At 40.1% G+C, this 27,310-nt stretch overlaps 1 protein-coding gene across 3 annotated transcripts; it reads left to right on the top strand.

Moving 5' to 3' along the window:
- The first annotated feature begins 2,411 nt into the window (after positions 1–2,411).
- Positions 2,412–27,256, top strand: fzd3b (frizzled class receptor 3b). 3 transcript variants are annotated; one of them, XM_007251941.4, is made up of 7 exons: positions 2,412–2,702; positions 6,168–6,792; positions 18,089–18,285; positions 18,563–19,580; positions 23,376–23,524; positions 24,217–24,450; positions 24,787–27,256. In XM_007251941.4, the coding sequence occupies exons 2-7, from the start codon at positions 6,541–6,543 to the stop codon at positions 25,001–25,003; spliced, it is 2,067 nt and encodes a 688-aa protein (XP_007252003.3). In that variant the 5' UTR covers positions 2,412–2,702; positions 6,168–6,540; the 3' UTR covers positions 25,004–27,256. The 3 variants fall into 3 exon arrangements, with proteins under 3 accessions (XP_007252003.3, XP_007252002.3, XP_022528699.2); XM_007251940.4 differs by having other exon boundaries at positions 2,420–2,702; positions 24,214–24,450; XM_022672978.2 differs by lacking the exon at positions 2,412–2,702 and adding an exon at positions 2,772–3,114 and having other exon boundaries at positions 24,214–24,450.
- Positions 27,257–27,310: the final 54 nt, after the last annotated feature.

Here is a 27,310-nt window from a genome sequence, read left to right as displayed (position 1 = left end):
CAATAGTGTCACTAGTTTTTTTCTTTACATCATGCCAGTAGTCCATGATGAGTGGACAAATAGAAATTACCGTCACAGAATGTATCAATGACAATTTAATATTTAAACTTGATTACAACTCAAAGGTGATACCTCTGAATTTTACATAAAATATGATGTCATGCCCTTCCTGCAAAAGACCAAAGTTAATACAGACCAGGGTTTTTTTTCTCTACACCATCTACACTAATAGCCAAGACTAAGATGTAGCACTGTAAAGTAGACCTCGATAACATTTTTATTAAAATCTTAATAAATTAAAATTAAATCTCAAATAGCCAGAAAAGTCTCTTCAGACAAACAAGTGAAAAAGCAGCACATTTACTGAGTGCCCTATTGGACTACAGCTGATTTTCATTGTGCATCCAGCATTGGAACAGAAGTTCATCAGGAACCACGTTCTTATAATATAAATTCTTATGTTATAAACTGGAAAAACTTCAGAAGTCAGAGGATTGACCAATCACAATACAGTTCATAGTCTGTCAACAACTTAGCATAATAAAACTATGTTAATGTATAAGTTAAATGTATACTCTTTACCGCAAATGTACCTGAATACAAGCAAATTTTAAACTGTATCTATTTTGCGAAATATTACTAGTTATTTTCCACCTCTGTCCATTTTAAACTGCCAGCATTGTTTGAGCTGCCTCTGGGTAGGCCTCAGGCTACGATGTCCATAAATGTAATTTTATACAGAGGAGGTATTTCAGGGGTTCAGCAGCCCACAGACACTGTTCTTAACAGTATTGTAATGTTGACCTGATTCACTTCACTGCACCTGTTGGAGTGCTTGACGCTCCATCTGCTACCCATTTACTTTGTCTATATAGGCCTATATGTCAAGGGACATCAATTTAATAGCTAGCAGAGCTGTTCCAGTTCATGGCACTGTTATGCTTCAAGACATTTGAGGATTTATGGCTGTCATTTAATTGCGGTTAGAAGGATTAGATAGAGTTAGAGGACTCAGATAAAGCTTATTTTAAGCAGTTCATACTAGATAACTTACATTGCTGCCATACACTTTATGGCAATTGCAAGTTTTGTACATAGGCCTTTTGTGGATGATATATCGTTCCAGAAATGATTACAGTAAATTATATTATTTTCATTTTAAGACCATTAAATGCAGATGACATTGATAATAGAATAACATATTAAAGCAATTATACCCTTTTAAAGATCACAGCATTTTAATTAATCATAGTTTGGGAAACTTGTTCTGGTCATTGCATGACTGGCTAAAATACTGTTCACTATTATATATGTAAACAACCATGCAAATAAACACAATAATTATCACAATGATCAAATATTATTCAGGTCATGTTCATTTATTGTATGATACGTCAATATGGTAATTATGAACTGTAACTGCTAGGGGTGTGCCATATCGTATTGTATGCAATAAAATCGTCAACATTTTTGAATATTGTGAATGATATTATGCACTGAAATATCGTGCCATATCACCCACCCCTAATTATCACATCACAGTACTACTTTCTTGCTGTTCTGGATCAGTGATTTCTGGTACAAATCTGATTCTGAATCTCAGTTAGGGGTGTGCCATATCATATCGTATGCAATAATAAAATGAAATTTTTATTTTGTTGCAATAGTGTTTTCTTAAAAAAAAATGTTTTATCTTATCGCCAAGAGTGTTGTTATCGCGAAAATACAATGAAATATTCGAATATTTTATTTTAGGGCTATATCACCATTCCCTACTAACTGCTATGAACTCTAACTGTTTTCATTGCCAGTTTTTCCAATACACCTGAATGTAATAGACTATTGTGGATGTGTAATGACATTATAACATTTAATTAATAATGGTCTGACTAGTGATAGGATGCCCCCCCTTATATATGAGCCTTTATTTTCCCAAGGTTTTTCCTTCTCCAGCTTTGAGGGAGTTTTTCCTTGCCTCCGTTCTGTATTGTATGTTTAGTGTTTTTTTTTCTAATACTCTGTCCTGTAAAGCTGCTTTGTGACATCAGTTGTACATTTTATTTGATTTAATTATTGATTTAATTAGGCCTATTTGTACATGGTTTAATGCAGGGCCCCACATATGGTGATGGGCCCCAGGACCAGTAGGGGTAAATATGGGCCCCTTCGGGGTCTGGGTTGTACAGTAGAGCATGGATGGTACCTGTGTAAGATTATAAGGTGGGCTGTAATGAAGGGACCCATTTGGAAAGCGCAACATATTTCCACAAACAACAAATGTAGTTAACTACATACCTTTTCAAAGACCCTGCTTACCTGGAAACCACAGCCCTAGTTACCTGCAGTGGGTCCCTCTCTCTCTGCTCCCAACGTAGTGTGGCCGTGCGCATGCGCACTGAGTGGAAGGTGGGGTGCGTGCGTGTGCGTGCGTGTGTGTGTGTGTATCAGGGAGGGGGGGGTTTCGGTTGGGCTATGCAAAGCGGGCAGTGTTTCGTACAGCAGCGCTGCATGTGCGAGTTTGGGCCGATGTTCGCTAGGTGTTAACCGGTTTGAGGAGGCTTTGCGGGCTGTTACAGGCGGACGGTGTGTGTGAGGAGTGTGTGCGGGAGAGACGAGACCCGTGTCTCCACGGAGAGGACACGCGCAGAAACGCACCGTGCAGAGAAACGGCGACAGACGATGAGGAATAATGCCGACCTGGGGTAAAGTTGCTTATGTGGCTTTTAACTGGTTCCAACGGATTTTAACGGTTTTAATTTGAATGTTGTCATTTGAATGTGAGCGCGAGCGAGAGAAACGCTGCTAGCTAACGCTGGGTTAAGCTAGTGAGTGAATTAACTGTAGTCGTGTAGGCTGAGCAGCCGGTGGCAGATGACATGGGACGCTTGGTTCATTCACACTTTTCTATTATAACAATATACAAAATACAGTGGAAATCGTCTGATAAGTCTGTTTGGACGCTATCTAACGTTAGCTAGCTAGCTAAGCGCTGGTAGCTAGTGATCGTTAGTGATATTTTTTCTTTTATATTAACGTTAACGTTAGCTACCTAGCCTTATCCACGAACAAACGGCACACGTCTCCAGGCGTCTCTGGTTCCCAGGGTGCTTTACAGTAAGTAATAAGTAGTAGCCGCCTGTCTTTGGCTGCTGAAGAGGTGGTTCTAGCTAGGTTATAGTGGTGGTGGTTGTAGTTGGGGTAATGGTAGTGTGGTAGGTACTGTCCGTGTGTGCGTAGTTACACGAGCGCGTTTTGAGGGGGTGGGGTGGGTTTACACACGCACGCTACTAGCTACAGTAATTGGGTTTGAGCTGAGAGAAGACAGAGTGGGATGCAGCAGCTACATGGCTAAAGGGCGTCCACGCTGCTGAACAGCTTGCTGTGGTGAATTGGTACAGGATTATAACTACAAATCACACAGACGTGCATCACATCGCCTCTTATTTGTGTAATCTGCTACATTAATTTCTAGAACACATTCGTATAGATAGATAATGGGTAACGTATTTACATATTATAAAAAAAACGCTCATACATAACCTATGTGTTAGTTAGATTATGTTCCCTAAAAAGAGAGAATCTAGAGAAGGGCTTAATGCAAATGTTTATTTAAGTTGAATGATTAAGTTCAATCACATTTTTGGTACTTGGAAATTAATCATAGTTTTATGGCTTAATAAATAGCAAATTTATTTTTAAGTATTCAAGGAGGTTTTGTCATTTCACGTCACGTGTGGTTCATAAGGGGGAAAGAAATTGTATTCCCACAGTCCAATTTATACCCAAAGAGCAATTTAAAATAGATACATAAAAAACACATAAAAAAAATACATAAAAAAAATACATTAAAAAAAAAAAAAATTATGAATGGGCATCAGTAACATGAAAATTGATAGTTTCTCAGTGCGAGTAAAGTAGGGCTGTCCCTAACGATTATTTTTTAAACGATTATTCTAACGATTATTTTTTTCGATTAGTCGACTAATCTATTCATTGAGAAACATATTTAAATAATTATTTTACGTTTTAAAGCAAACGATAAATTACTATATTTATATATAATAACAACAACAACAACAACACAAGCCTACTAAACCAAACCCCACACTTATAATCACTTACATGTACAGCACGTTGTTTAGATCTATAACGCTAAAAATGGATAAGCTCCCATACACCACAACCGTGTGTTGCACTGTTTTCTGTGACCGCTAGATTTTGTGACCACTGGCAAGTAGTTCTCAGCAGACCGGTGCACTGGCCGATTCGAAACGTGTTCGTTTCTAATGTTTACCCCGACTGGCCAAAACGGTTCAGTTTAGGGCTGAGGGTAAGGTGTAGGTATAGAAAGCTTCCGTTTTGCCAATGAACGCTCATAACCGTGAGCACTGGTCACAAAATTCCGACGGTGACAGAAAACGGTGTAACACCGCAGCGCCGACGGCGCTAGCTAAAATAACTTAAGGCAGCTAGCTTAGCTAAACACCTGAACTTATGAATAATGCTACTGTTTCTGGAAACTGCGAAATGCCATGCACAAATATAAACCAAAAATGTATAATTTCTGCCTGTGGCAGGTTTAAAACCTTTGGTAGACAGCCTTAAGTCTTTTTAAGGACACCCGCGGAGACCCTGATGTAAACGGTAACTTACTGTGTGACCCTGTTGACATAGTGCTCCTGGATGTTTGCGCTTCAAGTGCTCCTTTTGCACGTATGGCAGAGGACCACATTGTTGCCCTTTTGCGTGAAATGCTCCCAAACTTTAGATGCCCGCTGGCGTTTTTTTGTAGCTGGAGATTGCTCTCCGGAGTCCAAGCTCTCTAGAGCTTAGATTCTCTGCCCGAACCCGACATGACCCGAGGCCCGCCCGTAAATCCGACCCGGGCTCCAGAAAATAGTCCGAGATGTAGGCGTCTGTTTTTTAATTATATTTTAATTTAAAAAAAAATAACGAAAACTGAAAGTGAAACTAAACTAATTTATTTATAAGCGCTGTTTTCACTACCGCAGTTCTACAGCGGGGGTGTTGTGCCGATTCTGTCCGCGAAGCGGGAGTCAGATTCAGCAGAGAGTCGGATTCGGCACAAACGCGGCGGCACCTCGCGGTCCGCGGTGTCAGTTGTAAGCGCTCGCGCTAGCCGCAAAATACGGCAGAAAACACTGAGGGAGCTGCAGAATTATGAATGGGACTAGAATATGAGCACGAGGAGATCAAAGAGAACCTTCACCTGTGAGTAGAACAAGCAAATCTCTCTCTCTCTCTCTCTCTCTCTCTCTCTCTCTCTCTCTCTCTCTCTCTCTCTCTCTCGCACGTGAACTCCTCCGCGTTTGACTTGCAGAACTGTGTTTAGCTGTTCTTAAAAATCATTTTAATTAAATAATAGTTCTATGCTTCTATGTTACCGTGTTAATTAACATAATTCTGATCATATTTCGCTCATTAAAACAGCCCGAAAACAGCCAGTTGGAATTTTTGGGCCCGATCTAACCTCTAATGCTCTCCACAGGCGCCGCCATGTTTACGACGCGCCGACGCACGTTATGCAAATCGATGTATTTTTGTAATCGATGACGTCGATTATGTCGATGCGTCGCCCCAGCCCTAGAGTAAAGTAACATTGCTGTTTAAATGTGTAATTGTCCTCGTAAATTCTAAGCAAAATTACACCTATTTTATACTTACAACTTGCTCGTGTCTGCTACCAAAGGAAATGTTGTGAGCACCAGACATTTGTGAACAATTTATCTAAAAGTGAACTGAGTATAGTTAACTACCTAAAGGTGGATTTAATACAAAGCACAATACAGCCAATGCAATTTTATGTTGCTTGAGCAAAAGGGCTTTCCAACTTAAATACATACAAATATACACAATTAAATTAATACCAAGACCAATGACTATTTAAACTAAACATATGTATTGTGGCTAGCTTTTGTTGTGAGTTCTTTATCTGCTCTAGAATGCTATTTTACAGCCTTAAAAAAGGTTTCCTGTGGAAACAGGATGCCCATTAATATGTTTTATTTGATCCTGTTGAGCCCTGCTTTTTAATAATTTTAGGTCATCATTCTTTCATTTTACTCCACACAAACATTATATACTAATGTGGTGCATAGTATTTTAATTTTCAGTACTCTAATGTTCTGTCCTCTTGTTCATTGCAGGTGCAGCTAGTTACTGCCAGGATATCACAGCACCTGTTTCTCTACATGCTGTTTTCCAGTGTCTATGATGATCTCTCAGGTGGAAAACAATACCTTGTTTTAACCTGTAGGATTATATGAATGAAAGGGGAAGCAGGAGTGGCTGATCAAAGCGTTCGCTGATCCAGGTCAGAGGTCAGAACACACGCACCCATGAGGGCATCGTGAGCAAGCAGGCAGTGTTCTCCACAGAAGGGGATGGAAGCAGAAGATCAGCCCAGTCTCCCTCCCTGACTGCCTGGGTGTGGTGGATATTAATTGGGAGAAAAATAAGCTTGCATCCACACTTTACACAAGCTGCCAGTCTTGCCTTGCTCTACTTTGTGAATAGAGAATGGAGGGCATATTGTGTTTTTTGGGACCTGTGCACAGCCCCTACTGCAGAGATATTGGGATCTTTTGGCTGCTGGTTTCCTCTCTGTTTGTGTCCAGTTCTGCTATTCTTATGGATTCTGTTGTGAGCCACAGCACATTCACCTGTGAACCCATAGGTCTGCGGATGTGTCAGGATCTCCCCTACAACAGCACCTTCATGCCCAACCTGCTCAACCACTACGACCAACAGACGGCTGCTTTGGCCATGGAGGTAACTGGACCTTTCTTATTCTCTTATTGCTGCTCTGGTGCTGCTCTGCAGTCTGTGTGGGCAGGTTAGGGGACAACAGTTGAGTTGCCATGGAGCTTGTTGTGTAAGATAAGCTTGTGGTTTGCTTACATCAGCTTGCCTGAGTGAATCAGGCTGAAAATGACAAATTAATACAAATGTCATAGAATGAATTTCAGTCAGGATCATATTTGTGATATAAGCTGTGACAAGTGAGGTGGAGCTGTTGTCACCAGTTCATGCATTTCTCGTCTTCCATTGCAGAGTGTTTTCTATTGTGCGATCACATTCAATGCACCTAGATGATATCATCTGTGACATTCCTCTGGATATGATGGTGTCATGCTGTAGTCATCTGTCTATGGCAGGGATGTCCTCTATTCTGCCCTTGAACTGAGAACAGTGGTGTAGGTCTAGTGTTGCTGCGGAAAGAATAGTTTAATTCTGGATGCCCCAAATATCAATTTTCATCAGCCTATTTGTAACTGCCTATACTGAAAAATACCTAAATTATAATATATTCCAGATTTCTGTAAGAAATAAATAAATTTTTCGATGAATAGCCACTGTTTTACTCCACAGTACAATACTTTTTTCTAAAATCAAATATTGGTTTTAAATATCAGTTAAACCTTGCAGTTTCTAATTTATTAAAGTAATTATTTACAAATAATTATTTAGGTACTAATACTTGATTGTGTATTCTGTCATGATATTTTATGTTGTGCAATTTTGAATATTAGAATTGGATGTTAATATGATGAATAGCACCTTTTGATGTGTAGTATGGTTTCACAATTGATTATTTTATCATTATTATTGCACATGCACATTTATCCAATTGCACAACATGCAATGTCTTGTCTGTTGTTAAAATCTCTGTTAAAAACAGCTTGATACAAAAGGAAAATTCACAATATTCTTATTTTCATGACACACCAGAGTGAGATTATATATGCCTAGTATAATTTATTTTACTCCAGTATTGGATATCCAAGACTGTACATTGTGAATATCATATATCATGTAGTCCTAGTGTGTAACTAATGTGTAACTAATTATAACACCTGTTTATTCATGCTGGAAATAGCACTTCAAAAGAAATTAAGTTTTTCTTTATTTATTTGAAGGCTACGAAAGTAAATATAAATATTTTTAATAATAATATACACTAGATGCTCAAAATTTTGTGGACACCTCTTTCATTTTTTTTTACATTTTGTTTTTACATTTTTTACTACTTTAATTTGTGCCTATTACTTATCCATCCAATGCACTTTATGACCTATATCTATAGGTTACTGAATACAATGAATATAATTCACCAAACAACTCTTCCTGAAGATCTTGTAGAAATGTTAAAAAAGCATTGACAGCAGTGGAGTATTGTATACTGCTGTGGTCTTGCCATCCTTATCTTGGCTGAAAGACAGAATGCTCACTGAAGGATGTTTTATTCTGGGTACGGTGGGGGGGGTGGGGGGTGGTAGGCTAATGGAGCCAGCTAACATTCTTCACCACTGCTAACTGCCTCATAATCTGTGCTAAGGCCTACAAAGGATGGATTGATTGGGGGTGCTGAGTGATTCTCTTTCTCCCATTACTGCAGTCAATTAAGCCCAGCGGAGAGCGTCCACGCCTGCCCTGCCCTCTTAAGGCACAACAGAGTGCCCACTGTCAGTCCACTACGGCTTTGCGCGGTCACGTGAGCTTTACTGCAGCGTTGGGTGGCAGGGAAGCTCATGCCTGTCCATCTGTCACAAGTGTTCAGTATCCCCCGTGGATCTGTATTACATCACGCTGGAGATGTTCTGCTCACTCAGAAACCAGAGCCAGAGACCAGTCTGGCCTGTAATACTAACCCTCCCCCTCTGGTATCGCTATAGTGCTATACAGTGTTAATGGGAACAGGGGTGTTTCCACCCTGACAGGAGTTGGAAGTCAGTGAGATATATTGGCTCCCTGGAGATGGTTTCTGCTCCTGCTGTCTTGGCAATTTCAGGTTGTACATTGTAGCTGAAGTGTCTTGAATTTGCCTTTTAAATATATTAATGTATTCAGGCTGCGCGAGATATTGCTAGCTATGGATATGCATATGTTTCCATTTTTTACTTTATGGCGCATTTAACAACATGACATGCTACAACCTAATATGTACTGCTTAAAATTAATTTAAAACCAACTTTTAACATTTCAAACCGAATTCAAACATAATTATCTTTTCACTAAACGTATAGTAAACATCAGTTGGATAGTTAAATGGAACTGTTTAAGAAGGAAGCATTTGTGTGTTTTTTACCATTTGACACAAGACTGAGATCAGCAACATGTGTAACGTGCTTATGTTGGGCTGCATATGTAAACTCTGCATGACCATTATAGTCGGTACCAAATGAATGCCAATATTGGTTACTCTGTTTTTTTTTTTTATTTAAAATAAATATGTTCTATTAATAGTGTACTGTCCCCTAAAATTAGAACCCACATTTTCGTTTTGAAGCATACGGTATTCTAGGCTTCATAATTCAGGATCATAAATCATATGACACACACAATAATAAACAGCAGGACATTTTCAATTTTTTCTTCTAGTTTTTACTCCTCAACTGGTCCAGCGTTGCAATCAACAGCATGTGCCACATGATTGCTTTTGCAATGTCTTTCCTGATTATCTTTTTACGGAACCTAAAGGAAGCATCTGTTTGTGTGTGTATTCTTTTTTTTTTTTTTTTTACCATTTGACACAAGACGGAGAACAGAAAGAGCTTTAAAATCATGCACATATGTTAACCATGTGTAATGTGCTTAGGTTGAGCTGCATGTGTGAACAGTGAATAAGAACCAGTAACCACTACAGGATCAGTGGAGGGACATTATCCTCTTCACATGCAACCCTGAGATCAAGTACCAGACTGCCTCTGACCTCAGAAAGCTTGATCTAGGTCTTTAAGTTTTCAGAGGTGTTATTGTTTAGCCTGTGGTTTCTATAGTACTGAACTGCTGCAGATCACATGGGTTGCTGCATAGCTTGTTATAAAATAAGGACAGTAGGAAGTAAACTGTGAATTCAACAGATGTAACCAGCGCAGTTTTCCAGCTTGTGTACTACCATGACCTTTTACATCAGATTACCATCTAACATCTCACATTAAGTAATCATATTTGAATGAGCAGTGGAAGTGATTTAATACACCCCCAGCATTTCCTATCATGCACATGGCAGTGCTTCTGAGCCAGTGGGGCCTGGCTGAGTAACTGCTGTTGTAAGGTCATTGTCAGTGTTGCAGACTACTGAAAGAGATAAGTTCAGACTGGCAGGTATTGGGGTTATCTGAGTAACTGTGAGATATTATGAGTGATGGGCAGAAACAGTGTGGCCTGTATCCGTATTTTTTTTTTTTTTATCAAAGCACAGATTAGCAGGCAGTAAAGCAGAGCTCACTGTGATGTCCTTGATTATATAAATAGTGTGAAACCCTACACATTTAGGGCTTTCATTTATTCAAATTTTAATAAAATATGTGATTCTCATATACTGTATTGAGAAAGGTTAGCAGGCAGATCTGTCATTTCAAATATCAGTAGGAATTCAAAGTTTTTTGTCTTCTGTGATCTGTTTTGTAATGTAATTCAGTTTAAGTGTTTAGCCTTACCAAACTCATGCCATGTAAGACAATATTGATTTCATACTGCAGTTTTTTTTATATTTCTTTCAATAATTATAGATGTGTTCTTTTGTAAGAGGGGACCCCAGTGACAGTTTTGTATATATATATATATATATATATATATATATATATATACATGTATATATATATATATATATATATATATATATATATATATATATATGTATATATATATATATATATATATATATATATATATTTTTTTTTTTTTTTTTTTTTTTGATTGCTACTGTAGGTATGTGCATTTGTTGCACTTATTCAGTCATGATGAAAAGAGTACTTATTAATATTCATGAAAGCATTTGTATTTATCATATTCAGATCCTGTCTAGTTTAGTGTTTGTGTTTAGTGTTTATTAGTGTCTATGCTTGCCCCCCTCATCCCCCGTAGTGCTTACAGTGTAGCCTCTTGGGAGCTGGACCAGGCACACCACCCCCCTTAACTGGTATGAAGGTAACTATGGGAACAGCACTTTAATTGTGTGGCCACAAAAGGACATGCATTACTGCTCTCAGGAGGTGGTCTCTCCTAGTGACCTCCAACCCCTGAGGATGAGGACTCATCAAAGCCTCTCTCTTTACATCAGCCTGTTTTCCGCATCAGCAGTTGCTATGGCAGCACCAGTGGAAAGTCTAAGGAAGAATGCAGAGCTGAGACGAGTGGAGTGGAGGAAGACACGGCCAGGAAGAGAAGAGACCGCTTGCGATTCAGGCATTGCTGAATGACAGGAGACAGCAAGAGAGGGAGTGTGGGAGCTGCCTGTCCTTTATTTCCCCTTTTTCTCCTTTAAGACTGAAGAAAGAGCGAAGATTAAGGAAAATAACTCTCTGTTCAGCCAATTTTCCCTTTCAGGCCTGCCAGACCTTTCACAATTGTGTGAGAGAGCATGGAGGGCCGTCCGGAGCCAATCGGTTGGTGAAGATGGAGTTTATCTTAGTTGGACAGACAGGCTGTGTTTTATTCCCTGTGTGTCCCTGCATGCTGCATTTAATTCACCCTGACTAGAGCTACCAGCGGGTTGCCATGTCATTCACATCGCTCTTTCCCTCCTTGTTTCACGTCCTCATTTCCGAGCTCTCAATCAGTGGCGTCCTCCCATAGAAGTGCACTTTCTGTCTTATAGACTGAGTGAAGCCTGAAGCACAGTTTGCTTGTGCTATGTCCGAGTTCTGACAAATCTGTGGAAAGTGATTTGCCCAGTGTTGCTTTTTTGGCCCAGGGCTGCACATGAATAAGCTAAGATGCTGCACTAAGACAACCTAATGTAGATAGGTCAATATTAAGGTTCGGTTTTGATTAAAAATGTAGACTACCCTGGCCATAACTTTTATTTAGCCAAGATGGTAGCCAAGCTATGAGGTGTAATTGGTTTTAATGATTCAGGCATGCAGTGTTGCTGAGCTTCCATTCCCAGAAAAGAAATTCAGAAATAAGACAAAAGATCAATAACACATAAAACATTATTCATGAAACTCCCAATGAACAGCTGGACATGTAACCTTTATCTAAGAAGGAAATGTGATTTTCAGCCTAGCTTTGAAAACTGTGATTATTCAGAAAGTTAGTCCAGAGTTTTAATAATAAAAGGTGCAATTTTCTCTGCTAAAACCAAATGTTTTCTGGAAGCTAATAAGAAGCCAGCACCCTGTGACTTGTGTAATTGTTTTAATGGGCAATGAGGTCTTGCAGGAACTTTATATTTTAATTGGAAAAACCTTTCATCTGAATACTAAATCTGAGAGAACTTTTGTCTGTATATTTTGGGATCTTATATGAGTCCACTGTGCCACTTTCTGTGCAGTTCACTTCAGTGAGAGAGAGATGTACATCTTTGCTGCTTGAGTGATTAATTGTAAATGTGCTTTTTTTGCAGTTTGAGGTCAAACAGGAATGTGTTGTGAACAGATCAACTTCTTTCTGAGACTTAATGAACTCACAGATCCAGTTAAGCCTTTAAGTTATTATGCCTGATAATGTGTGAACTGTCATCAGATCCCCTGGATTAAGTAGTCAAGTGATTGTAAGATGCACAGTGATAATTAAATCACTAGGGGATGTTTTGGGAAGTGTGTGGGTGGCAGTTAACCATTGTACATATATAGCAGAAACTCAGTCACTCAGAACTAATCAGACCCTCACTGGCACGCACACACACTCACACACACACAAACACACGCTACCCAGTAGGAAATAGGTGACTGATTCAGTCCAAAGCTTCAGCTTCACACAACTTTCTCATTCTCTGAGTGTTCTACTTTTTTTTTTTTTTACAAACAGGCCTACTGTGAAAATTGGCAATCTCAGCTTTCCACCAGCAGCGGCCCAATCTGGCTAACTTTCCACCTGCTCAGTAAGAAAGCTGGAGAGTGAAGGAAACGGAAGAGAAAGATGTTTCTGCACATAGTGATGCCTCACAGTCCTCTCCATCACCATGGAAGAGATTACTGGGGCTGTCAATCATGTGCAAGGCAAACACCTCAGCCCAGAATGCTCCCCATAGCGCCTTTCTTTCTCTTTTTCAATGTCTGTCATGTATGTTTCCCTGTCCAACTTTTCTCACTCCATCTCTCTCCAGCCTACCTATGAGCATCAGAGTGAATGGGCCATAATGGCTGCAACCTGATAGCTGACCTGAATGTTTCCCATGATTATACAGTTTAGACTGGAATAGCAGCATGGAATGGCTATTTTCACCTCACACACACGAACCTCACAGGCCCATGTAGTCCAGCAAGCAGTGAAAACACTCAGTCCTGCTCTTAAAGCTGGAAGGGCTTTCAAAGCTAACCTTCAAGCATTGATTCTTTAAATAAATCATAGCTTAGACAGAAGGAAAAACAGGCAGAAACTTAATCCGCCCATTGAAGTGTTTGAAGAGGAGTGGCTGCTGGCGTCTGAGAGACAAAATGTGTTCTTTTTCACTCCTGCCAAGAAACCCTCCTCTTTCCCCCTGCTGCTCCTCCTACGCAGTCTGGCCTGTCTGGCATGGCAGTGGTGTATTCAGAACCAAGCGCTCCTATGTTTTAATTACCCATTACCATCTTAGGCACGGAGATTAAGCTAGATAATACGCCTCTATTTGCATGTCAGGAATATAATTCTCAGTCAATTCTCAGTCATTCATGCATTTACCTTTATTTAAAGAACAATGTTTCCTTTATACCTCACACTTAGAATGATGTATTTAGTTACAGTGCCAATCGAAATAGTGGGCATACCTGATTGTACACTATACTCAGTATTCAAATGTTTATAGACACTTCTTTTAATGAATGTCTTTAGCTACTTTAAGTTGCAACTATTGCTGACATATCTGTGCAAATGTACCGGTACACACAGTTTGTCTAGTCCCAGTAGAGAGATACTGCAAGGAGAATACTTTAGAAAGAGGACTATAGGATGGACTATAAAATAGCAGATAAACATTAACTTATTAGCACCATGCACAGTGCTAGACATGGGCTAGAGGGATATAAACCCCCAACATTAATGGTGGGGCTTAACTCAGGACTTTTGGAATAAGTTGAGATTGAGGTATGGTGACTAATACTCAACACCCTGACCATATTAACACTCTTATTGTTGAATGCAATCAGTGGTCCAAAATCCAGTAGAAAGATCTGGTAGAGCTTTTTTTCCATGTCAAAGTGAGTTGCCAGCTGTCTTTACAAATTGTGAACAAATAAATATAGAGTGGACCAGTAAAAATACTGAGAACTTATTTGAAACAAAATCTTGTTCCATTAGCTCACATTAAATATTAGAATGTTTGTTTTTCTCTCTCCTGTAAAGTTAAAGTAATTTATTCAATACTTTATCTAGACAGCAGCATGTGCCTGTAACAAAACCACCTCAAATCCCTCCTTATTAAGCTGCTAAATAGAAAGAAGAGAGTCTAAAGTAGTCATTATTAAATTGTTATTAAAGTGTTATTAAATTTATTTCCCAAAACAAAGTATTAAACATTAATGTTAAGATGAACTTCACATATGGATGTTTTCTGTAATAGGGAGGGTAGTATACCGGAAATTTTAAATAATATCTCTAAATGAGGAATTTTTCTTTTGCAAAATGTGTGGAAATGTGTGTGAACTGAGCCTCTGGAACACTGTTTATGTTGTGGTTTCCAAACATGACAAAACTGTCACATTAAGATTTTCTGTTCTAGATTGTTTTTCCATTTTAAATTGACCCAGAATTAGATGGAGATTCGATTTTAGCCACATAAACACAGATTGTGCAGCTTACACAAATCCCTGCCTGTATACTACGGTAATTTTTTTAGATATTATGACTATGAAAATGCAAGTTCAGCCCAAGCATATTCTGTAACGCAGTTAGGCAGATACTGGTGAGAAAGACACACTAATGCATTGAGTTTACAATGTAGCCCTTAAATGGGTGGTCCCTACTACAACACAATGCTCCTGAGGGGTTAACTGGGGTGAAACCTCTGCTAACAAGTGTGAACAGAGGGATGGAATACTTGCCCCTTGGGGTTTACCTTCCACGGACAACAGTCAGCAGCAGTCTGTGCACAGATGATACAGCAGAGACGCACTCTGTAGCACCTGCTTGTTTACTGCAAACACAACGCACAGTACAACACCAACATCAAATATTGAGGCCAAATGTGCTTTAAAAGCTGGCAGGAGAGGAAAGAAGAACGTGCATGAGTGGATCTCACAATGCTGGAACACCACAAGAGATAAACTCAGTGCTACTGTCGCATTCTCTTTGGAGTGCATCTGCCTAAAGTAGCACACTTTTAATATATTTTGAAACAGACAAGTCCCCTTTTCCCAACTGATAGCCACGAAAAGCCTCTCTTGATCTTGTCCTCCTGTTTCCAGCACTGTGAGAATTGCCTCTTAGTATTTTCTGGTGGCAGTTTCTCTTGTCAGTTTTGAGAGTTAAGGCCTTTTAATCCTTGTTTTTGAAACTCAGCGCTGTGATCTTTTGCTTGGCTGGATTGTTAGAATACCAATCAGATTGTGAGTGTCAGGCCTGAAATAGAGAGTAATGTCACCAGATGTTGACATTTTTTCACTGCATATATTAAATTTAAAGACTTATTAAGATTACTCATGCATGCTTTAAGACTTTCTGACACGTCTTGTTGATCTCCATTGCTCCACTTTTCCAATTTCTCCTGCTTCTTTGCTGGAGACGCAAAATTTCTAAATAGCTGGGATTTTACATTTTGGTGTCAGAATGAAAGCGGTTTAAGCTTATTTTAATACATGACATGGTGCTGTGTATAAAAAAATAAGGATTTTTTTTGTTGTTGGAAGTGTCCCAGATCCTACTCTGAATCAAGATTGTTACTTGTTCCACACATACACCAATCTCTATTTTCTAGGCCAAATGCAAATTGCTTATAAAAATACCTGCAGCCTAACCTGCTATCTACTCTAGCATTTTAAAATAAGTTCATACTGTATTCAATTATTAAACCCAACTCCCTTATCATTCATTTTTATGAAAGTTGTGGCACATTTAATTTTCTTTAAATGCGCTATGAAAAAATATCCGCAGGTTATACTAACCCATTGCAAATTGACATATGGGTAAATGTTCTGTCATATGTCAAATAAGTATAGAGGTGCTCAATCCAATTCATGTGGTCTTGGTTCTTTTGTTTTTTCCCAGTCAACTTTTTGGAGGCATGTTTTTATTCAGGCAGCTTTAGGCAGGTCATAACCTACATGTTGTGTGTTATAATTATGTAGCTGCTAGTTTTCATTTGAAAGTTTATTGTTACTATAAGTAAGTTGAAAGATGGGTTATCATCACATTATCATTAAATGAAGGCTAATTTTTAGGGATATTTCTGTCTTAATTTTTTTTTTATTATAATCAGTTCATACAGCCGCCTCTCTGCAGCTCTACCTCAGCCATGAATAATGCACGGAGGCTCTGTAATTCATTTCTTGTTACACCAAACCCTTCAGCGACAGCAGTGCCCATATGCCTGTCAGTCCAGGGAGCAGCGGGTGCTTACAGACTGTAACTCTAGAGAAGGGACTGAAGTGGAATAGTGAGAAAGAAAATGAATAGAACATGAGTATGGAGAGAAAATGGCATTGCTGTGCTCCATGCTATTCCAACATCTTTGTTGAAGAGGTGGGCTATGGGTATCGGCTCTCATGGAAGCTCAAATCAGCCAGTCATGTTTCTTTTGATCTCTCTTTAATCCAGCCGCTCCAGGGGCCTACTAAATATTTGATGACCTCGCGTTAATATTAATGAGATCTTTCTGACATCTCATTTTCATCCTCAGTTTTTTTTATGAAGTTATTTTAGTATTCAGACATATCTTCTGTGCTGATCAGCCAGATTTGTGGTGGATGCTTCTTGTTGTGGAAATATTTTGATTAGGTTCACATGATGATTAAATATTGGATTAAGTTTGTAATAGGAAAGTGCTGAGAGAATTGTAATTGATGATGGCTCAGATGAATTGAAGTTGATGTGGGAGGGGGGTGTTTTCATGCCCTCTGCACCCCAGCCTGTGGGTCCGTTACTAAGGGCTAGACCCCAGCAGGAAGTGTATGTGTATTGGCTGGCCCCAGGTGGAAGGCCATTGTTGGCTCCTCTGGAGATTTGCATGTTAATGCCCAACTCCACAGCTGCTCTGTCTCCCAGCATGCACTGATCTCTTTGGGGACACAAAAGCGCAGTTGAAGCTGCCCATAGGCCAAAGAGGCCAGGAGTGGGCATTGGGTTACAGTATTGAACTTCTTGCCACTTCCAGTTACTGGTACGTCTGCAGACAAGATGTTTTCATAAAATGTCTTGGGAATTGATCTTTTCAGTGGAGTAAGCACCAAAGCAATTCAAGAAGAAAGTTCCTATTAATACAAGCCCAGAAAAGTTCAGTCTGACTGAGTTCAATTTTCAGGTGTAGTCCAAAATTACAGCATCCATTTTTTTAACTTAAAAAGATCTGGACTACTGTTTCGTCTGACCACAGCACACATTTCTACTGTGTGATTGTCCATTCCACATGACATGTAAAGTTTTAAGTGCCATTTATGAATCTTATTACTGGATCTTATTTCTAACCTAAAAATATTGTGTGTTGCAGGCCTAGATGGCAGGAATAGATGTATACTAACAAGTTAAATGGAGTTGGCCCAAAAAACATGAGTAAATGTAAGAAAATAGATGTAAGAAAACTACTTTTATTTGAACCTTTTTTAATACTGTTCCAAGCTTTTCTGATTTGAGGTTACATATCTTGGGAAACATTATGAAGTACATGGCTTTATTACAGTAAAAAAAAATTAGACCTTTATCAGTTTCTTTTGAAATTAAGGATATAGAGTTGGTCTTGCCTGTTGCTGTAGTGCAATAGCAGCAGGTATACAGCATAACTATAGAAATACAGCACATTGTCATGCACCTCTCCACAAACTTTGTCATATAAAACCAAAAACCTTCAAGTATGCTTGCCAGGCAGCCGAAAGGCCTCATTAGTTCCACTGCACTAGTCCTGACAACACGCTGTGAGCAGTTATGAGAACTGTCACACTGTCAGCTTTTTTTTGGCAGAATCTAACCCTTTCATCATCTCTTTCCCCAGCCCTTTCACCCCATGGTGAACCTGCAGTGTTCTTCAGATCTGAGGCCTTTCCTGTGCGCACTCTACGCCCCTGTGTGTATGGAGTATGGCCGAGTGTCGTTGCCTTGCCGCAGCCTGTGCCTACACTCGAAGAGAGACTGTCAGAATCTCATGGATATGTTTGGGCTGACCTGGCCTGAGGAGATGGAGTGCAGCAGGTAAAATACTAAGTGTATAAACCTTTTAAACTGCTAAGTAAGCTTGAATTTTAAGAATTTGTATTGTGTAATATCACAACAATTTCAGGAGGATGACCTTCATTAACATATTACATATACAATAAAGGGATATCAAGACTTGATGGTAATATTGTTCATTAAAATATAGTTATGCTTAGTATACTAAATGTACTTTGCCAAGCAACTATAATAATGCATCTTTACTGTACCGTATTATACTTAACATAATGTGAACTGCCGGTGTCCCCAAACCCAGGTTTCCAGACTGTGATGAGTCATACCCTCGTGATGTAGACCTGATGACCAGCGCAAACACCACTGACCAGTCCCCTATGGCTGTGCAGCGGGATTATGGTTTCTGGTGCCCGCGTGAGCTGAAGGTTGAGCCTGAGCTAGGCTACACATTCCTGGGCGTGCGGGACTGCTCAGCTCCCTGTCCCAACATGTACTTTCGCCGCGAGGAGCTGGCCTTCGCCCGTTACTTCATTGGCGTCGTCTCCATCGTTTGCCTGTCAGCAACCCTCTTCACCTTCCTCACCTTCCTTATTGATGTGACACGTTTCCGCTACCCTGAACGGCCCATTATCTTCTATGCCGTGTGCTACATGATGGTGTCTCTGGTCTTTTTCCTGGGTTTTTTGTTGGAAAATCGTGTGGCATGTAATGCGGCAAGCCCGTCCCAGTTTAAAGCCTCCTCAGTGACCCAGGGCTCACATAATAAAGCCTGCACACTGCTCTTTATGGTCCTCTACTTCTTCACCATGGCCGGCAGCGTGTGGTGGGTCATTCTCACCATTACCTGGTTCCTGGCTGCTGTGCCCAAGTGGGGCAGTGAGGCCATCGAGAAGAAGGCCTTACTGTTCCATGCCAGTGCCTGGGGCATACCTGGTTTGCTGACTGTGGTGCTGCTGGCCATGAATAAGATTGAAGGTGATAATATCAGCGGTGTGTGTTTTGTGGGCCTTTATGACGTGCACACCCTTCGCTGGTTTGTTTTGGCCCCCCTGTGCCTGGACGTCCTGGTTGGAGTGTCTCTGCTCCTGGTTGGGATTGTGGCTCTAAACCGGGTTCGCATGGAGATTCCCTTAGAGAAGGAGAACCAGGACAAGCTGGTGAAGTTCATGATCCGTATCGGAGTGTTCTCTGTCCTGTACTTGGTGCCGCTGCTGACTGTGGTGGGATGTTACCTGTATGAACAATCCTACCGCTCTGTGTGGGAGACCACATGGGTGCAGGAACGCTGCAGAGAGTACCACATACCCTGCCCTTTCCAGGTAACAACACTGCACCATCTTATTTTTTTTACACATCTTACTAACATGACTGCTTTATCATAGAACTAGTTTTTTCCGTTCCAATGTTCAGCAACAACATAAAATATGGAAAGAAATACACCATAAAGTAAAAAAAGTATCAGGACACCCTCTTCCAATATTTTGTGAAGGGACACATCCCTGAATTGTTTAATTCACTTCTATTGCCACAGGTCCCAGCCATGTGTTTGTGAAAGAATGGATCATACTACAGAGCTCAGTGAATTCCAGCGTGATACTGAAATAGGATGCCACTGCTGCAACATATTATTAATTATTAAAAAGTGGAAGCACATCAACCTAGACACAAAGTGGCAGAGCCCTAAAGTCGAACACCATTAAACTCCCTTGGGTAAACTAGAATGGAGATTGTGAACCAGGTGCTCACAAATACCCTTCTTCCTTGTAAAAAGCGTTCTCACAGAAGTGGAAACTGTTATAGAAAGGAATAACTCCATATTACAGATTTAAAATGGAATGTCATAATTACTTTAGGTGTAGAGGTGTCCTAATACTTTTGTCCCTATAGTGTGTGGAGGGTGATTTTTCTTTTCACAAACAAGACTGCCTGGGATAGTTTCGCAATCGTTGAATATTTCAAGACCTACATTTCTCAAAAGGCATCCCAGCCAGGGCTTCTTTTGTGTTGCAGGGTGAAAAGACGGTGTGATGCGATACACCGCCGTAACACACTGGGCGTTTACGTTACCATGTAATGTTAGACTCTCGGCCTTTCTCACTGCACAATAACATAGTGAGGCAAGTGGAGCTGAGCGTCACGTGGCCTGGTTACTCACTCACTCTCCCCAGCCCCTGCGGGCCAGGCGGTCTTCTCTTGCTTGGCTGACTTTTTCATATACTCCCACTCTCTGTGCTTTGCCTACGAAGAGCTTATAGTTTTAATTATTAAGTATCTGAACTAAGCTGCTCTCTGTATAGGTGTAGGTGTGTAACGGTTTGATGTGAGCAGGTGGGAGGCTGAGGGGGCAGGCAGAGAGTGCATGGATAAATGACTACATCTTTCCTGCTCTTCTCTTTGCACTCATCATTTGGAGGCTTGTTAGGTCACGCTTTGCTGCTTGCATTGTGTGTTGGGCTTCTGTAGTGGTTTAGAGGAGAGTGCCAAGAGGAGAGAGCTGTTTGATGTCGGTTTAACACAGAGATGATAATTAAGGACATGTTCTGTCCACAGAATAGCAGTATTATTAGAAGGTGGTGATGGCTTGTCATCACTTCTGCTTTTTTACAAAGAAGAAAGTGGCCTGTACAGCAGTCTCATTGCTTGTCATGGACTTTTAGTGATGCAGCTGTTCATTGTGCTCCGCATAAAGTGATTTACACCAGAGCAGGCAAATTTACACCATCTTCCTTCATCTAAAAATATGATTGATGCGTTAAGACACGTTTAGTGTCCAAAGCATGCGTTTTGTTTTTACTTTAGAGCTACAAAGCTAATGTAATAACACTAAATGTAATGACAAGTTATGTGACTAAAAAACTACTTTTAATTAATTATCGTATCTGTTATTTCTAACCAGTATTTGTTGTACACTATATGTCTAAAAGTTTGTGGACACCCCTTCTAATGAATGCATTCAGCTGCACACACACAGCTTGGCTAGTCCCTGTAGAAAAGCAATGCCAGTAGAATAAGCCTCTCTGGATCAGAAAAACATGAATCTAATGGTACCATGCCTATTTCTTGGCATGGGCTATAGAACAAAGCCTTCCCTAGACAATAGAGATAGTTATTTCAGCACAATCAGGATAAATCATTTTGTCCATATAGTATTTTTCATATAGTAATGTATTGTACTCCATAAGTGCGGGATGACACTGGCCTAATATGTTGGTGTTCTAATTCTCTTCAATGTATGTTTATATATTTGCACCAGCACTGACAAAAATATACATACACGTTTGATACCTTGTCCTATACTGGCTAATCACTAAAAGCAAAATAAGAGACACTTGTGTTTTTGTTTTTTCTTCAGAGAACTATGACAGTTTCACATCTCACATAGGTCTGAGGTGAGGCTAAACAGAGGGTGACACATGGTCTGTGTGTTTTGCCCCTCCTTGCTTGTGAAGAGGATTTCTAGCATGTGTGTGAACACAAAGAATGCTTCCAAGCTAAAGAAGGGCTGGGGGTGCCACTTGCATTCCTGCAACAGCTGCTGATACCAGCAGAGCCCAGCTAACAGGGCATGGCCTAATGAAACTGTATACTAATAAGTGTGGTTGACTGAATGTGATTTGTATAGAAACAGTTAATTAATAGAAATGCACTGAAGTGTGAACGTGTAATTTAGCCTATGTAATATGAGAATTATGTAAGTCAGTGAGCATTTGACAGTGCGTATGTGTGAGGGAGATAAGGTCTTGGTCGCTGGTCCTCATTTTGTTCTCCGTTTTCTGTCTTACTGAAGCATGTCAATGCTCAAGAATTCCAATTTCACTCTATGTGATCAGATAGTTCCCTCTGAAGAGCCTTCAGCTCTGTGTGTTTATTATAGTACATTAGGGGAAAAAAAATATTCCGACTACAACCATAAAACGTCTGCAAGTCAGGATCATTAGCACCCACTGCTCTGCCTGAATAATATCACGATATTTTATGGTATTTTTGCAATATTGATACTCTTGGCAATGACAAAACACTGGATTAAAAAAAGTCTATGATCAAAAAGTCATGATACTAATAATGCACTCCAAATATCTCCATATATCCAAGACTAAAGTAAAATGAATGATAATGGACAGATAAAAATCTATCTGTAGTAGATATATTATGGAAAATGAGAACTATATTTGATTTATTTTTATTTAGTAGTAGTACTCAATACACAATATTTCAGGGTATAATATCATTCACGATATTCAAAAATGTTGTCAATATTATTACGTATGATACGATATGGCACACCCCTTCTAAGATATATTTCTGTCACACACATAGTACTCTGTGGATCAAGATATGTTAAACACCCTCACAACTAGAAGTGGCTCGTACCGTCCATGTGGCTCCCACTACCAGGTCTTGGTCCAACCCCGATAATTCACATCAACATGTCATGGGCACACTGGCCAGTATTAAACCACACTGACAAGATAACACAAGGCTTCCCCCTAAGCTAACGCTTGCTTATCAATTCATATGCTGCTATCACATGACTTACACAAGGTTTAGAAACCAAACAACAAAACATGCGTTACTGTGTGGTCCTGCAGAGTGTTTGCTTGGTTAGTTTAGTGTCCAGGTGCTTTGAGACAGAGTCAGAGTGAGTAGAAAGGAAAAGAATTGGTGGAATCCGGTGTGAGAGCTCGTGCTGTGTTTTAGCTCAGAGAAGAAGCCTGGATTGTCTGAAGGCACAGAGCTGTGCAGTCTGAAGAATCTCTCTCCCTCTTAGCTTTAAAAAGAGAACAGAATTGAAAAGTGTACCAAAAAGTGCCAGCGTATAATCCATTCCACCGGAGTGCATGAGAATCTAATAAATCATAAAGCGATTACCACCAAAGCCACAAAAAACTCACATCATTTTCAAATTGAATAGCCAGAGTGCAGATTTAGTGTTTGGTTGAAAGAAGACAAGAATGTAACCAAAGTTCAGAGAGACGCGAGGGTAAGAGTGAGCCTCAGGCAAACAAAGCTTACTGGGTCATGAGTGAGAGAGTTGTGTGAGACAGGCTTTTACACGAACACTGATATGGCTATGTTTAATGTGTATATATATACACATGTATGTGTGTGTAAAGGTGGAGCAGACCAAGAGGCCTGACCTGGTTCTTTTCCTGATGAAGTATCTGATGGTGCTGGTTGTTGGCATCCCGTCCGTGTTCTGGGTCGGTAGTAAGAAGACCTGCTTTGAATGGGCCAGCTTTTTCCATGGTCGCAGACGCAAGGAGTAAGTGTTTGTGTTCTGTGTTTTGTAGTTGTAGTGTTTTGTTAGTCACACGTCAATAATGGAACCACTAATTAAATGCTTTTTCTCATTTTTATACCACAAAAGTGGGCAAATACTAACAATAGCGTATATGTATTTACATTACTGGTATATAGAACATAACATTGTATGACGTATTAAGACTTTCATAAATCAGTCCACAAGCATTGCAAACCAGCAGCTCAAACTCAGTTTTGCCCAAAAATTGTCCCAAGGAATTTTTCCAAGGCTCGAAAAGAAGTTAATAAAGAGAAAATAAAGAAAAAGTGACATGATGTTGGCAGAAACAAAGGGGGGGGGGGGGGGGGGGATCTTTTTTTTTTTTAAGTTTTTTTTTTTATTATAAAAAGATGAATTAATAAGATAAATGATTTGTTTCACATAAATGAAATGATTCAAACCCTGGAATAAAATAAAACACTTTTAAATAAATAAAAAAAATTTAACCTCAGCTTTACAGGAGACATAAAAAACATTCTTAGCATTCAGTGGAAGTATAAAAAAGATTTAATGAAGTTATTTGTAATCATTACTATTGGTCTATTCCTCATGAGATTTTGATACAATATAATGCGTGTCTCAAAGTTCTTTGTTCTTTTCCTAATAAGCTGTCTTGTCTTTCTTCCTCCATCTCATCATCCTCCCTGCAGCAGTGCGGTAAACGAGAGTCGGCAGGTTCTGCAGGAGCCTGACTTTGCTCAGTCTTTACTTCGCGACCCCAACACACCCATCATCCGCAAATCACGTGGAACCTCCACGCAGGGCACATCCACACACGCCTCCTCCACTCACCTCGCCATGCTGGACGATGTGCGCAGCAAGGCCGGTAGTGTTCACAGCAAGATGAGCAGTTACCATGGGAGCCTGCACCGCTCACGGGATGGCAGGTGAGGCCAAGCGATCAATATATCTAAATGTGTATCTGAGTCTGACAGGTGGTCAGTCAGTCATGCAAAAGATATGTATTTTTTAATGTGATCTAAAGACATTTTTTTCTTTATATGCAGAATTTGAATTTTGATTTTTGTAAATAAGCAGATTGATTAGACCTGTGTGTCGTCAGTCACGCTGAGTGAGCTTGAAGGCCAGATAGAGAAAAGTGATAGAGTGTATTAAGTAATTATGGGGAAAGCTTTGTTCAGACTTGTAACGCTGAGTGATCTCACGCTACTTGTTTTGTGAAAAGGCTGAACCTGATTACCCTCTCGTTTTTCCTCCCACAGGTACAGCCCCCCCAGCCACAGGGGCACGGAGGAACGCCCACCTTACGGGAGCATGCCCCGCCTTAATGAGCAGCTGTCACATCACAGCAGCCTTCACCGCCTTGACAGCCAATCGCGGCACAGCAGTGTTCGGGACTTGAGTAACGCCCCGCCCACTAACATAACTCACGGTTCCAGCATGAACCGCGTGGTGGAGGATGATGGAGCGAGTGCGTAATAATTATAAGAAGAGAGTTTATTACAGACACCGATCGCCCTCAGTGTTGGCTCAGGGCTCAGACCTGAAAACTTGCTCTGCTGAAGCAGGAGATGGTGCTACATCGACGACTTCACACGTCCTGGACCTACAGAGCTTAGTTTTTCTCGTACAGGAGCGCCATCACAAGAGAGGGACCATACAGAGTTCTTTATGTCCACAGGGTGGACTGTAGACTGTGCATGGCACCAGACACTCGCTTTGATACAGTGTTCAGAGTGTTTGGTTGGTAGGTAGGTGGAGTGTGTGTAAAGTGATACAGCAGCACTACACTACACCCTGCTTCTCACAGTTGAGGGCGGGAAAGTAAAGAGGGCAGACTGCAGCTGTCCACAGGCCCAGAGCCCAAACGTCTCAACCTGCTGACTCACAGATTTTCCCCCATTAGCTCATCTCCACCTCCCCCTCCAAGCAGATCCGTATCCCAGTAACTGGAAGAGGCCTTGATGAAGATCCATTAGCTCTCGGGTTTCCAAGTCGAGTCCAAGCACTCGAAGCCAAGGATAGATAAAGAAAGGGAGGATTCTAGCCAAGCACACCGTCCGTGAACCTTGGCAGTTTTGTGCCTCTGGCAGATGATCGCATGTATCGTTTTCTTTCGGTAGAGCAGTAAAAGAGGATGGGGAAAGGAAAGGTCTAATATGTATACATTTTCTGTATACACATACAATAAATTAATTGCAGTCCTCCTCCTCAACAACAATGTACCAGAAAACCTCACCACCACCAGATGTGCTTAGTTCTTCATCCCCACACTCCCTGCTGTGCCTACCTCACCTCATCAGCCCAGAGGTCTCATGCCTGCCTTTCCTGAAACCAGACTAAACATGTTGCCATTATTTAATGGCTTTCTTCTAGTCCTCAGTCTGTTTGCAGCACTCTATATGCAAAGAGCTTTGGAAAACCGTACTACTGCCTGTTTCCGTTGGTCACTTCAGTATGCAATGTGTACTCTTACAGTAATACCATGGTATTTGTGCTACACTGTAAAAATATTTCTCCTTACAGACAGACCTAGCTACCTATCTGGAGCAGAATACAACATTTTATAGACCTAAAGTTATTTATATCAAGATAAAAATATACAAGTTCAAATCAGAAAATGTTGGGATGTAATACTTCTTATATGTACTTTGACTTTTTTTGTTTTGTTGTAGACAGTAAGAACCCAAGAATTTATGTTTTGTCTGGTAAAGTACTTTTTTTTTATTATATTATATATTCCTGCTAAATTGTCTATACATTCCCTAATGCGGACAGGTTAGAACTGCAGGCAGGTCAGTCCAGTACCTGTACCCTTTAAATGCATGTATAATGGGCCAGCTCAGATGCCTCCAAGCCCAGTAAAGTCGATGCACTTTGGGACATTTTTAACACAAAGCCTCTGTCTATCTTTGTTTTTCTAAGGCTACGTTCAAATTACCAGACTGAAGTGACTCGAATCAGATTTTTTTGCTCTGCGAATCAGATCTGATTTTTTTTTTATGGTTGTGTGAACATGCTAAATCCGGTTTGAGTCACTTTTTAATATGTGGTCCTAAATCGATACGTTATCCGATCCATGTACAAGTGTTTTTCTTTTAAAAGAAAAATTGCCATGCTAAAAAAAGTGATTCAGACCAGAAATACAAGAATAGATATTATAAATATCTATTCTTTATTCCTGACGTATAGTGGGTTTTTACTGTCTGCAATAAAATACTAGCCAAAGTTAATAAAATAAACACTGGATTTTTATTTTTTGTTTCAAGTCTTAACTTTTTCTGATTTGGGTGGTAAAATATGGATTTTGTTTGATGTTTTCTAATTTGCTGCACCAAGTGAAGCATTTGTTAAAATGTAGCTAAACCTGAAATATTGGGGCTGTTATCCCCGTGAGCTTTTGTTTACTGTTGAAAAAGAAATTCATCGTTGTGGTTTTCAGTGCCTGAAAAATGTGACTGTGGACCTGAGCTTTGTAAAATGGCCACGCTTGTGAGTGCTACTACTGAATACTGCTTCTCCGGTATCTTTGCCTTTTTCTCTCCAAAGTACGCTCAATCTTTATGCTGAATTCCTTTTGTCCGTGTTGTACAGCCTGCTGATGTTAGTAGAGGGAAAAAGATTTAGCACTTTAACAGTGGCTAGCTGTTATTTTGAATGTGTATAGATGTTCTTTTCAGTTCTAGAGTCATGCAAGATTTCAAATAAAGCTTTTTATAAAGAAATGAAAAAGTAGCTAACAGACTTCTTATTTATCTATGTTATTTTCTCTAATTGTTCCCTTGT

The sequence above is a fragment of the Astyanax mexicanus genome, chromosome 14, assembly GCF_023375975.1.
Source record: "Astyanax mexicanus isolate ESR-SI-001 chromosome 14, AstMex3_surface, whole genome shotgun sequence".
Classification (NCBI taxonomy): Eukaryota; Metazoa; Chordata; class Actinopteri; order Characiformes; family Acestrorhamphidae; genus Astyanax; species Astyanax mexicanus.
This window is presented reverse-complemented; position numbering and strand designations above follow the sequence as displayed.

Excerpts from the sequence above, each read along its gene's own strand:
- fzd3b (XM_007251940.4), top strand. The coding sequence starts at position 6,541 with ATGGAGGGCATATTGTGTTTTTTGGGACCTGTGCACAGCCCCTACTGC. Across the intron at positions 6,793-18,088 it reads CGGCTGCTTTGGCCATGGAG|CCCTTTCACCCCATGGTGAA; the intron begins GTAACTGGACCT and ends CTCTTTCCCCAG. Across the intron at positions 18,286-18,562 it reads GAGGAGATGGAGTGCAGCAG|GTTTCCAGACTGTGATGAGT; the intron begins GTAAAATACTAA and ends CCCCAAACCCAG.